This window comes from Jaculus jaculus, chromosome 14 (genome assembly GCF_020740685.1).
Source record: "Jaculus jaculus isolate mJacJac1 chromosome 14, mJacJac1.mat.Y.cur, whole genome shotgun sequence".
In the NCBI taxonomy this organism is placed as follows: Eukaryota; Metazoa; Chordata; class Mammalia; order Rodentia; family Dipodidae; genus Jaculus; species Jaculus jaculus.
This window is the reverse complement of record NC_059115.1, coordinates 2976059-2988914: the sequence shown is the minus strand read 5'-3', so window position 1 is coordinate 2988914 and position 12856 is coordinate 2976059. Positions and strand designations below refer to the sequence as shown.

Sequence of the window (12856 nt, the reverse complement as noted above, 5' to 3'; positions counted from 1 at the left end):
AAGAGGCAAATAGATAAAGGGCCCGCCAGGGACCCCAGCCACTGCAAATGAACTCCAGATGCATGTGCCACCTTGTGCATCTGGCTTACATGGGTCCTGGGGAATCAAGCCTTGAACCAGAGCCCTTAGGCTTCACAGGCAAGTGCTTAACCGTTAAACCATCCCCTCCAGCCCTATTTTACTTTTTTTTTTTTTTTTTTTTGAGGCAGATTGCCTTTTCTTTTTCTCAAGGTAGGGTCTCATTCTGGTCCATGCTGTCCTGGAATTGCCGTTCTCCATCATGTCCCCTCCCCCTCTCAGCCAGTCTCTCTTATTTTGATGTTCTTTGTTAAAACTATTTTATTTATTTGCAAGGAGAGAGAGAGAATGGGCACGTCAGGGCCTGTAGTAAGCCACTGCAAAGGAACTCCAGATTCACGCAGCACTCTGTGCATCTGGCTTCACGTGGGTGCTGGGTAGGAAGTGCCGTAACTGCTGCTGCTGGCTTTCATTTTTGTCACACTTATCAGCACCTAACGAATGCCATTTTTCTGTCTAGCCTCAGCTCCAACCCCTGGGACATGGCACCTGGGGGCGGTGCTCCCTGCAGGTTTCTGAGCACTCAGCAAGGGCGAGGAGTACGTTTTTGCCAGAGGCTGGAATGAATGGACGCTGATTTATTCATTCAGTAGGGCTGAGCATCCTTTATTTCCGCACACGCTTGTGTGTGTGTGTGTGCACGTACAGACACGCCAGGGCCTCTTGCCACTGCAAACACACATCAGACGCATGGGCTACTTTTTTCTATCTGGCTTTACACAGATACCTGGGAACCGAACGCAGGCCAGACAGGCTGTGAGGGTGAAAGCCACTAACCACCGGGCCCACTCAGCCCCGCTGCGCCCCTCTAACGCTTCCCACTCAGCCCCGCGGCTCTCAGGAGCCAGGCCTGTCCCGAGTCCCCTAACCGAGCCTGGCACAGAAACCTCTATTGCCACACAGGCACGTGGACAGAGCCAAGGCCGGGAGCTGGCTGCTGCGGGCGGGCGCCGTGCCCCGACCTGCCTCAGCTCTTGGAGTAACGCCTTTGCAGCGATTCCCGGAAGAAGCGGAAGACGTGCTGCGCGGCCGCCTGGGCTGCGGCCAGGCACTGCTGGAGCTGCGGGAGGAGAGGCCGTCAGAGCCACAGCCACCTGCGCCCGTACCCACCTGTGCCCACTTCCTGACCGAGGGCAGTGTGCCCCCACCCCAACACGCCTCATCACCCCAGGGGAGGGTGGGCAGCAGAATGACTTTCCCTTCCCAAGTGCTCTCTTCCTGACTCCCGGCCTCACCCTGCGGGCCCGGCTGGCCTTGAACAATCTTCTTGCTCTCAGCCGCCCCAGTACGGAGGTGACAGGCAGATCTACTACCCACATCTTATCTTAAGAGCTATGCAGTTCGAGATCTCAAAAAGTTACTGCCATATGGGTATAGATTCACAGGACAGCCAGGTTGGAAGCGCCCTTAGAGAACATGTGGCCTACATTTTTAATGAGCTTGTTTCTTGGAAATCCAAAAATCTGGGTGACAGCAAGCTGTGCTGGCAACCCTACCTGCTCTAGCCCAGGCTGACCTGGAATTCACTATGCAGTCGCAGGCTGGCCTTGGACTCACAAGTGATCCCCCCACCTCTGCCTCCCCAGTGCCCGGCTTAAAACGCCCTCTTCGTTAGAGGGAAGCAGGGAAGGGCCTTGAGCTTCTCAGGCAGAGGGCAGAGCTACACAGGCCGGGTGGGAGGGAAGGTTCTAGATCCCACACTCCCTACCCCACACTGGCACCTCGGCATCGGAATAGAGCCCCTTCGTGGTGGACATCAACAGCTTCTGCTCCACACTGTCCAGAGCAAACGTGAGGACGGCTCGGGCCTCCTGGGGAGAAGGAGAAAGTAGTGGGGGGAGGGGCGAGGGCCCTCCTGTGCCCACAGCCAGCGGTGATCCCTCCTTTGCAGAACCGCTTCTCACACCCCTTAGCTGGCAGGCTTTATGAGCAAGAGCATTTAATGACAAAGCCATCTCCTCAGCCCCTCATGCCACACACCCCCCCCCCCGTTTTGCCCACAATGTCCCCTAGAGCAGACGGTGCTGGTTAGACACAGGCTCCCCTTCCCCCGGGGCCTCCACTGTACTGGCGGGGTGTGAGGAGCCACTGATGGCTCGTCCAGGTCGTCAACCTGATAGTCACCGCGGATACCAATCTCTGGGTACGGCTGTGAGGGAATTTCTAGACCAGGCTGAGAGGGGACGCCCACCCTAAAGGCGGACAGCACTGTGCCAGGAGCTGGGCTCCTGGTCTGCGTGAGAGGGAGTTAGCTGGCATCCAGTGCCCGAGGATGCGACAGTGACGGCTCCGCCGCCAGCCTGCTCTGCCACGGAACTACCAAGTGTAAGCCACGAGAAAACGATGGCTGTTGGCTGCACCCCGCTCCCTGCACCCGTCAGGCCCGGCGGACGTCGCAGAAGCACCTGCACCGCACTCCCACAAGGGCAGCTGCTGCGCCCGTGGCAGACATGATGGATTAGTGCGCAACTGGCACGGACTGTCACAGCCGCGGAGCACAGCACAGGGCGGGCTGGGTGTGCAGCCTGGGCCAGTGGAAGGATCGGGCCTCTAGCTCCATCTCTTTCCTTTTCTGGCTCTTCCAACGCTGTCGCCACCAAGGCCTCACCACGAAATCCCCTCCCTCACAAGCAGCCCAGTGGTGCCCGACTCCCTGGCTGCTTTGCCCAGGATGGCACCTGCCAGGCACGGGAGAACTCGGGGACTCTGTGAACCCGGGCAGAGGACGACGCGCTTGTATTTCCTTTTGCTTAACGGTCTCACGCTGACCGCTGGCCGGGCAGGACAGAGCCACTGTGCGGAACGGGGAGGGGCTGAGAGACGGCCAGGGAGATCTCAGTGGTGCTGGGGTGGGGGTCCAGCACACCTCTGACCCTTCAGGAACCAGGCGAGTCCTTGTCTGGCTCATGTTTCGAGCACCTGAAGCTGGACCCACAGAGCACAGCCTGCCGGCTGGGACCAAGAGCGGCAGGAGCCCAGTGACCCGCTGAGAAGCAAGGCCAGGAGACGGCTGCGCGTGCCCGGCCACAGCCCCTTCGCTGCCACAACCTCCATACCTACCTTCTCTTGCTTGGCCGTGGGGTCCAGCATGAGGGTCCCGTCAGAGTCCAGGGCACAGGTGACCCCACAAAAGAGGGCTCGCATGGGCACACCTGCATCCACCAGTGCCATACAGGCGGCATTCAGGCAACAAGCCAGGAGCTGGGCACCACGTGCATTGGTTAAGGAGAATATTCACTATGGGGCTGGCCATGCCCACACTTCCACTGTTGCCTGTGGCAGACGTCACTGAATGACCACAGGGCAGTAGTGTGGCCGGATGGGTAAGAGCTCTGGCCAGCAGAGCACGATGCCTGTGGCAGGCATCACTGGCCGATCACAGACCGGCGCTGTGGCAGGACTGCTAAGTGGTCTGGGCTCACGTAACTGCTGTTGCACACAGGGCCTTGCCAGCTCTCAGCACGTAAGCTCGAGCAAGCGCCTTTTGCTGATGGCCAGTCTCCCATGTCGAGTGGGATCAGGATAGTTCACGGACACACACTCAAATACGTTAAACCCACGGAGAGAGCTCCTCCCCGGGTCACAGCACAGGGAGACACCGGGAACCTAGCAGGCAGCTATCACAGCAGGTGAAACTCTGCCCGCGCAGGGCTCCCCAGGAACCGAAAGCCAGAACTCGGGCACCACAGGACTAAGCTTGAGCCTGCCTCCTGGTTGTGTGCCCTTGAGTAGGCATGCCACTTCTCTCTGGGCCAATGTTTCACCACCAGGAATGACAACCCAAGAACACACACCTGCCTCAGGTGTGCCTCTTGATGGGAATGACCACTGCGCTGACTACCTGTGCTGCGGACCACGTGACTCAACGTCGCAGGACCACCGCACGGGAGGCCGCGAGGGGCCAGGCAAGGATACGGAGCCGGCGTCGCTGACCACCTGGAGCACCACGGTGATGGAGGTGCGGGGGTGCAGGGCGCCCAGCACCACCGCCTCACACGTGCTCCTGATCAGCCGCTCGCGGCTCTTCTCTGGCACGCCTGAGGGGACAAGGGGCGGCGGGCGTCAGGCTCCTCTTCCTCTCCTACTCCACCCGCAGCGGGAGACTTGGGCTGGGCTGGCCAACACTCCCAGGGTGAGGCAGGAAGAGCCCGAGACCAGCCACCTCACCCAGCCACTCTGGGGAGGAACGCTCGCATGTGCCCATGCCATTGGTCAGTGCCCGCCCATGCTCACCCCAGAAGGCCTGGCCCATGACACGGAAGAGAGGGGTGAAAGGTTAAAGGACAGAGGTGAGGTGGAGACAGAAAGGGGGAGGTCGCAGCGAGCAAGAAGGGCTGGGAGACAGACTGGGCCTCAGGGCCCTGTGCGGCGGCCTCCGTTACCGGGGAGCCCACTCTTGGGTCTCAGGATCACTTCGAGTGTGGCCTTGTTGAAGATCTCCTTGCTGACCTTCACCTCTGCCGGTCCGTACACTCCAGCCAGCACGGACGTGTCACCTGGGGAGACAGCAGGAGACGCCTCAGCTACCCTGGGTCACGTCACCTTCTGGGGCCCAACATGTGGCACAGAAAGTGGCACAGATGTGGGAAGGCTAAGGCTCCCCGTGGCATTTTTGCCACTTGCGGGCAAAGACTCTTCCAGTACCCACTTCCCTTCCCTTCTTGGCTTCCCCACATGAAAAATAGGGACAACCATGCAACATTCCTCCTAGCACTTCCGTGAGGGTCAAATAACACAGTCCAGGACAGGAGGGTACGGTTCAGCGCCAGAGTGCTTGCCCGCTATATGGGAGGCTCTGAGTTCCATCTTCCGCAACAACAACAAAAAAAGACAGTAAAGTAAGAAGACACAGTACACTTAGAACATTAGGAACAGGGCTGGAGAGGTGGTTTTAACAGTTAAGATGTTTGCCTGCAAAGCCAAAGGACCCAGGTTAGATTCCCCAGGACCCATGTAAGTCAGATGCACAAGGTAGTGCACGCGCCTGAAGTTCATTTGCAGAGGCTGAAGGCTCTGGTGTGCCCATTCTCTATCTGCCTTTCTTTCTCTAAAAAATAAAATAAGGCAGGCGTGGTGGTGCATTCCTTTAATCCCATCACTAAGGAGGCAGAGGTAGGAGGATTGCTGAGTTCAAGGCCACCCTGAAACGATATAGCGAATTCCAGGTCCGCCTGGGCTAGAGTGAGACCCTACCTCAAAATAAATAAATAGAAAAACCTTTATTCCAGCACTCGGGAGGCAGAGTGGGAGGATCGCTGTGAGTTTGAGGCCACCCTGAGACTGTATAGCGAATTCCAAGTCAGCCTGGGCTAAAGTGAGACCCTACCTTGAAAAAATAAAATAAAAAATAAATAAAAATAAAATCAATACAGCATACAGAATAGACTTTTGTTAGCAGTTTATTTTTTTGTTTTTGTTTTTGGTTTTTCAAGGTACGGTCTCACTCTACTCCAGGCTGACCTGGAATTCACTGTGTAGTCTCAGGCTGGCCTCAAACTCACCATAATCTTCCTACCTCTGCCTCCCAAGTGCTGGGATTAAAGGCGTGCGCCACCATGCCCAGCTTTTTTTTTTTTTTTTTTTGAGGTAGGGTCTCACTCTAGTCCAAACTGACCTGGAATTCATTATGTAGTTTCAGGGTGGTCTTGAAGTCACTGTGAGTCTCCTACCTCTGCCTCCTGAGTGCTGGGATTAAAGGTGTACACCACCAAGCCCAGCAACATTATTTTTTTTAAGATTTATTTTTATTTATTTATTAGAGAGACACAGAGAGAGATGGAGAATGGGCACACCAGGGACTCCAGCTACTGCAAACCAACTCCAGATGCATGTGCCACCTTGTGCATCTGGCTTACACGGGACCTGGAGAATCGAATCTGGATCCTTAGGCTTTACAGGCAAATGCCTTAATGGCTAAGCCATCTCTCCAGACCCAAGAGTAATTTTTTTTTTTTTTAAGTTTTTTTGAGGTAGGGTCTCACTCTGGCCCAGGCTGACCTGGAATTAACTATGTAGTCTCAGGGTGGCCTCGAACTCATGGATATCCTCCAACCTCTGCCTCCCAAGTGCTGGGATTAAAGGCATGCACCACCACACCTGGCTCCAATAGTAATTTTAAAAAATACTTTATTTGTTTATATACAAGCAGAGAGGAGAAAGACAGACAGAATGTGTGCAACAGGAAGGCTTCCAACCACTGCAAACAAACTCCAGATGCATGAGCCCCTTTGTACATCTGGCTTCACATGGGTAATGGGGAACTGAACTTAGGTTGCTAGGGTCTGAAGGCAAGTGCCTTATCCACTGAGCCCTCTCTCCAGCCCAAGAATAACTCTGCCCCCCAGGTATCTCTCATTGAGTTGAGGCCTTGTGCATACGTAAACAAGAGCTCTACTACTGAGCTACCCCCTCATCTACCAGTAACTCCAACACGAGTGGTTCCCGAGAGATGCTCCCCCATCCCAACACCCTTCCCTCAGGTCTGCAGGAGCACAGATCCCCAAGGAAAGGACCTGGACCAGGCATCTCACACCAGATTCCCAGAACCTTGGAATCCTTGGCTACATAGTGAGATTAAGATCAGCCTGGGTGACGTGAAATCCTATCTCAGAAAAGCAAAGAACGAAACAGCAGAAACCAAGAAACCTCGGCGCTGGAGAGTGACCAGTGGGTCAAGCACTACCATTCAAGCATGGGGACCTAAATCTGCCCAGGTTGCAACCCCAGCCATGTAAGGCTGTCCCACCTGTAATCTCAGCAGTGGGGAGGTGGAGACAGAAGGATCCTCAGAGCTTGCTGGCTGAGTTGTTAAGCCCAATTGGTAAGCCCTGAATTCAGTGAGAGACTGTCTCGAAAGAAAGCAAAGAAAAGAAAGAAAGAAGGGGGGGGGGGAGGGAGAGAGAAAGCAAGAGCCCGGTGAGGTGTAGCATGCCTTCTGTTCTAGCACTCAGGAGGCAGAGGTAGGAGGATCATTGAGAGTTGTAGGTCAGCCTGGGCTAGAGCGAGACCCTACTTAGAAAAACCAAAGTGGGGCTGGAGAGCAGGCTCAGCCGCTTAAATGTAATTGCCTGCAAAGCCCCCTGGCCTGTTTGGAATTCACTATGTAGTCTCAGGGTGGCCCCCAAACTCACGGTGATCCTCTTATCTCTGCCTCCAGAGTGCTAGGATTAAAGGCAAGTGCCACCATGCCTAGCTTGGCCTGGGTTTTCCTCAGCACCCACATACAGCCAGATGCACAAAGTGGCAACATGTATCTGGAGTTGGTTTGCAGTGGTTTTGAGGCACTGATGTTCTCATCCTCTCTCTCTCTAATATTTTATTTATTTATTTGACAGAGAGAAAGAGGGGAAGAGAGAGAGAATGAGAATGGGTGTGCCACGGCCTCCAGCCACTACAGACCAACTCCAGACACATGTGCCCCCTTGTGCATCTGGCTAATGTGGGTCCTGGGGAATCGAACCTGGGTCCTTTGACTTTACAGGCAAACGCCTTAACTGCTAAGCCATCTCTCCAGCCCTTTCCCTCTCTTTTTTGTGGCTGAAGAGATGTCTTAGCAATTAAGGCACTTGCCTGTGAAGCCTAAGGACCCACATTCGAGTCTCCACATCTCACGTAAGCCAGACGCACGAGGTGATGCAAGCACGCAAGGCTGCACGTGTGCACAAGATGGTGCACGTGTCTGGAGTCTGGCTGCAATGTCTGGAGGTATTGGCGCGCCAATTCTCATCATTTCTCTCATAAATACCAAAGAAGTTAAAAAAAATAGTTAAGAGTTAACAGCTACAGAGATGGCTTAAGACACATGCCTGCAAAGCCTAAGGACCCAGGCTTGATCCTCCAGGTCCCACGTAAGCCAGATGCACAAGGTGGCGCATGTGTCTGAAGTTTGTTTGCAGTGGCTAGAGGGCCTGGCCCACCCATTCTCTCCCTTTCTGTCTCTAAAATAAATAAAATAAATCTCTTAAAAATATTTAAAAAATAAAATGGCAATCAGTTGAGGAAGACACCCAACACTGACCACAACCGCCCCCCCCCCGCAAATCATACATACATGCCCCTACACATCCCCCCCCCAAAAAAAAAAAAGAGGCATGTGGATTTGCCGAGCAGGCGAGAAGCCTCTTCCTGGCTTTGCTATGGTTCTAACTTCTGTGGGTCTCAGAGAGGCCACCCACAGGATGACCACACTGGACTCAATTAATGGCTTCCACGTGTCTCGGGCCATGACAGACACAGTGACCGCACAACCCCGGCTCGCACGTCTAATTGCACGCTGCCTCACAGGCCAGATCACGAGCGCGCTCATGCCCTTTCATGTGGTCTCCAGTTCACGGAGAGAGTGATGGTGGCCAGCTATTAATGCAGTGGCTTGCCACGCCACGCTAACAAACTGTACGGTGGAGTGACAGGGGAGACCCAAGCAAGTTCTGATGGCAAGGTCCTTTCTCCCATGTTCCTAACTGAACACTGCTGAACTGTTCAAAAGTGGGGAGCAGGGCTGGAGGGGGATGGCTTAGCTTGCCTGCAAAGCCAATGGACCCAAGTTCAAGTCCCTCGTTAGCCAGATGCACCAAGAGGGTGCAAGCATTGTTTGTAGTGGCTGGAAGCCCCTGTGAGCCCATTCTCTCTCTCCCCCTCCCTCTTTCTCTGTCAAATAAATAAATAAATAAAATATTAAAAAGAAAAAACACTGGGGAGCAGGCACCATGCGCCTCAGAGCTCCCATGCTGACTGTCACAAATACACAGGGGCTCACCGTCGGCGGTGTGGAGGGAGGAGAGAAAGTTCTGGGGCTGGGGACGGGGCTCCGTGGTCGAATGCTCCCCTAACATGCAAAGACCCAGCTGTAGCTGTATGGGCAGAAACAAACGAAAACTCCACAGAGCCTCAAGCCCCTGTTTGGTCTGTGGTCAGAGTCACTGCAGGAGTTAATTAGAAATGAGGGAAGCCTGGCCTGGTGGCGCCTGCCCGTGAGCAGAGCGCTTGGGGAGGGGAGGACAGGATGGGAGAATTTCGAGTCTGAAGCTAGGGCTGGGGAGCTGGCTCAGGGCTGAATGGCACTTGCTAGCAGAGCCTGATGGCCTGGGTTCGATTCCACAGTACCTACGTAAAACAAGACGCAAAAAGCGGCCCACGCACCTGGAGCTCATTGGCGGTGGTCGCTCTGGTGTGCTCATAGTCTCTGCCTGCCCTCGTCTGTCTCAAATAAACTAAATAAAACAATCAAGCTGGCCACCCTGACTATACAGTGAGTTCCAGGGCAGTCTGGGTTAGAGAGACCCGACCAGGAAAGATCAAAATAAATAAATGAAATATAAAAATCAAGTTTGGGCTGGAGAGACGGCTTAGCGGGTTAAGCGCTTGCCTGTGAAGCCTAAGGACCCAGGTGTGAGGCTCGATTCCCCACAGGCACACCCATTCTCTCTCTATCTGCCTCTTTGTCTGTTGCTCTCAAGTAAATTAGAAATACATATTTAAAAAAAAAAAATCAAGTTTGAAGCCATATTGGGGGACACAGCAAAGTTCAAGGCCAGCCTGGGCTACATTCACAATAAGGCCTTGTCTCAAAACACCAAGAAGCTGCAGATGCAGCTCCATGGCAGAATACTACCTAAGAGAGCCGAGGTCCTGGTTTAGATCAATAGAGAGCTGAAGCTGGCTTTGAACTCTGGATCTCCTGTTTTCACCACTGAAACACTGTGTGTGTGTGTTTGTTAGCACTTCTTTTTTTCTTAATTTTTTCTTAATTTTTATTTATTTATTTGAGAGCGACAGACACAGGAAGAAAGACAGATAGAGAGAGAGAGAGAATGGGCGTGCCAGGGCTTCCAGCCACTGCAAACGAACTCCAGACACGTGCGCCCCCTTGTGCATCTGGCTAATGTGGGACCTGGGGAATCGAGCCTAGAACTGGAGTCCTTAGGCTTCACAGGCAAGCGCTTAACCGCTAAGCCATCTCTCCAGCCCTTTTTCTTAATTTAATTTTTTTGTTTTTTTGAGGTAGGGTAGTCCAGGCTGACCTGGAATTCACTATGTAGTCTCAGGGTGACCTCAAACTCACGGCGATCCTCCTACCTCTGCCTCCCGAGTCCTCGGATTAAAGGTGTGTGCCACCACACCTGGAAATTTTTTAAAATTTTTATTGAGGGCTGGAGGGATGGCTTAGTGGTTAAGGCATTTGCCTGCAAAGCCAAAGGACCCAGGTTCAATTCCCCAGGACCCATGTTGGCCAGGCGCATGCATGTGGAGTTCGTTTGCAGTGGCTGGAGGCCCTGGTGCGCCCAATTCAACCTCCCTCTTTCTCTGTTAAATAAATAAAAATAAAATATTAAAAAAAATTTTACTGAGAGAGAGAGAGAGAGAGAGAAAGAGAACGGGGGTAGGGGGTGAAGTGCACCAGGGCCTCCAGCCACTGCAAACGAACTTCAGATGCGTGTCACCGTGTGCATCTGGCTTGCACAGGTTCTGCGAATTGAACCTGGGTCATTAGGCTTCCCAGGCCAGCACCTTAACTGCTAAACCATCTCTCCAGCTCTATTTTACTTAAATTTAATTATATTTTGTTTGGATTTTTTCTGGGGCAAGGGCATCACTGTAGCCCAGCTCCAGGCTGGCCTGGAGCTCATGGAGATCCTCCAACCTCAACCTCCACAGTGTTGGCATGAAAGGAGTACACTACATCAGATTTAGAACTTTCAAAAAATATTTATTTGACAGAGACAAAGACAGATAGTTTTTTTTTTTTTTTGAGGTAGGGTCTCACTCTATCCCAGGCTGACCTGGAATTCACTATGTATTCTCAGGGTAGCCTCAAACTCACGATGATCCTCCTACCTCTGACTCCCAAGTGCTCAGATTAAAGGTGTGCGCCACCATGTCTGGTAGATAGTTTTATATACGTAGGTACTGGACAATCAAACCCAGGTCATTAGACTTTGCATGCAAGCACCTCAACAGCCGAGCCATCTCTCCAGCCCCAGATTTAGAACTTTTATCTTTTTTTTCTCTTTGTTGGGAGATAGGATCTCATTCTAGCCCAGGCTGACATGAAATTCACTATGTAGTCTCAAGCTGGCCTTTCACTGCGATCCTCCTCCTACCTCTGCCTCCTGAGTGCTGGGATTAAAGGTATATACCACCATGTTCACCCAGGTCAGACTTAGGGGGAAAAATATGTGTGTGTGTATATATACACACATACACACACATATTTTAAGTTTTTTTCATTTATTTTTATTTATTTATTTGAGAGCAACAGACACAGAAAGAAAGAGGCAGAGAGAGAGAGAGAATGGGCGCGCCAGGGCCTCCAGTCACTGCAAAAAAACTCCAGACGCGTGTGCCCCCTTGTGCATCTGACTAACGTAGGTCCTGGGGAATGGAGCCTTGAACTGTGATCCTTAGGCTTCACAGGCAAGTGCCTAACCGCTAAACCATCTTTCCAGCCCCACACATATATTTTTTTAAGGCACTTGCCTGCAAAGCCCAAGGACCCAGGTTAGATTTTCTCCAGGTCCCACGAAAGGCCAGATACACAAGGTTGTGCATGTGTCTGCAGATCGTTTGCAGGGGCTGGAGGCCCTGGAGTGCCCATTCTCTCTCTCTGCCTCTTTGTCTATTACTCTCAAATAAATAAAAAATAAAAATAAATTAAAAAGTTGATACACACACACCAGGCTGACCTGGAATTCCCTAAGTAGTCTCAGGGTGGCCTCGAACTCATGGCGATCCTCCTACCTCTGCCTCCTGAGTGCTGGGAAGAAACAGTTTTTTTCTAGCCTAAAATTTACTTTGTAGCTCCAGGGTGGCCTCCATCCCCTCCCCCCTCCCCCCACAGCAGTGCTGGGATTAAAGGCGTACTTTTGCTACCTCGGATAAGGATATTTCCTAATTCTCTTCAAAACAAGTACACATGAGGCCTGAGAGAGGCTCAGCGGTTAAGGCGCTTGCCTACAACGCCAAAGGACCCCGGTTCGATTCCCGAGGACCCACGTAAACCAGATGCACAAGGGGGCGCATGCGTCTGGAGTTCGTTTGCATTGGCTGAAGGCCCTGGCTCACTCATTCTTTATGCCTGCCTTTTTTCCCCCCCTTTCTCTTTCTCTCTCAAATAAATGAATAAATGAAATAAAAAGTAGGGCTGGAGAGATGGCTTAGCGGTTAAGGCGCTTGTATTCAAAGCCAATGGACCCAGGTTCGATTCCCCAGGACCCACGTCAGCCAGCTGAACAAGGGGGCGCACGCGGCTGAAGTTCGTTTGTAGTGGTTGGAGGCCCTGGCGCGCCCATTTTCTATCCGCCTCTTTCTCTCTGTCAAATAAATAAATTAAGATAAAAAGTAAGCACACCTGAGGCATGTGAGGGTGGCGTGCGGGCTTTTGAATTCTTACCTTGAAGAAAGGAAGAGGAGCCATCGGGCCGGGATAGCAGGTTCTGTTCACAAGCGAAGTGTCGCAGGCTACAGCCAGGAGCCCGGGAGCTGGGCTCGTCCACCTCCATCGCCGCAGACCCCCACGTGGGACGCCCACTCCAGCTTCCGCCTCGCAGCACAGCGCGCGTGCGCGAGGCAGCGTCACGCCGCGCAGCGTCTGCGCATGCGCCACTCCAGCCCCTATTTGTATTGGCTCCAGCACGTGGCTCAGCGTTTACCAACAATCTGGCTCCGCCCACCCATCCGCCTCCCTAACTCTCTCAACGCCATTGGGCGATAGCAAATAGGGGGCGGGCCTTGGCCCGGGCACATCCTACTCAAGGTCCCCGGGTCCTAAACACCTGACCCT

General features: G+C 53.0%; 1 protein-coding gene across 1 annotated transcript; it reads right to left on the bottom strand.

Annotated features, from left to right (window-relative positions):
• Positions 1–668: 668 nt before the first annotated feature.
• Positions 669–12620, bottom strand: Exosc5 (exosome component 5). Its single transcript, XM_004670309.3, has 6 exons — positions 12467–12620; positions 4461–4574; positions 3994–4115; positions 3139–3279; positions 1800–1889; positions 669–1138 (listed from the first exon to the last, which is right to left on the bottom strand). Exons 1-6 carry the CDS (start codon positions 12573–12575, stop codon positions 1046–1048), a joined length of 669 nt encoding a protein of 222 aa, XP_004670366.2. The 5' UTR covers positions 12576–12620; the 3' UTR covers positions 669–1045.
• Between the last annotated feature and the right edge of the window lie 236 nt (positions 12621–12856).

Excerpts from the sequence above, each read along its gene's own strand:
- Exosc5 (XM_004670309.3), bottom strand. The coding sequence starts at position 12,575 with ATGGAGGTGGACGAGCCCAGCTCCCGGGCTCCTGGCTGTAGCCTGCGA. Across the intron at positions 1,890-3,138 it reads CCACGGCCAAGCAAGAGAAG|GAGGCCCGAGCCGTCCTCAC; the intron begins GTAGGTATGGAG and ends CCTTCTCCCCAG. Across the intron at positions 1,139-1,799 it reads GGCTCTATTCCGATGCCGAG|CTCCAGCAGTGCCTGGCCGC; the intron begins GTGCCAGTGTGG and ends CTCCTCCCGCAG.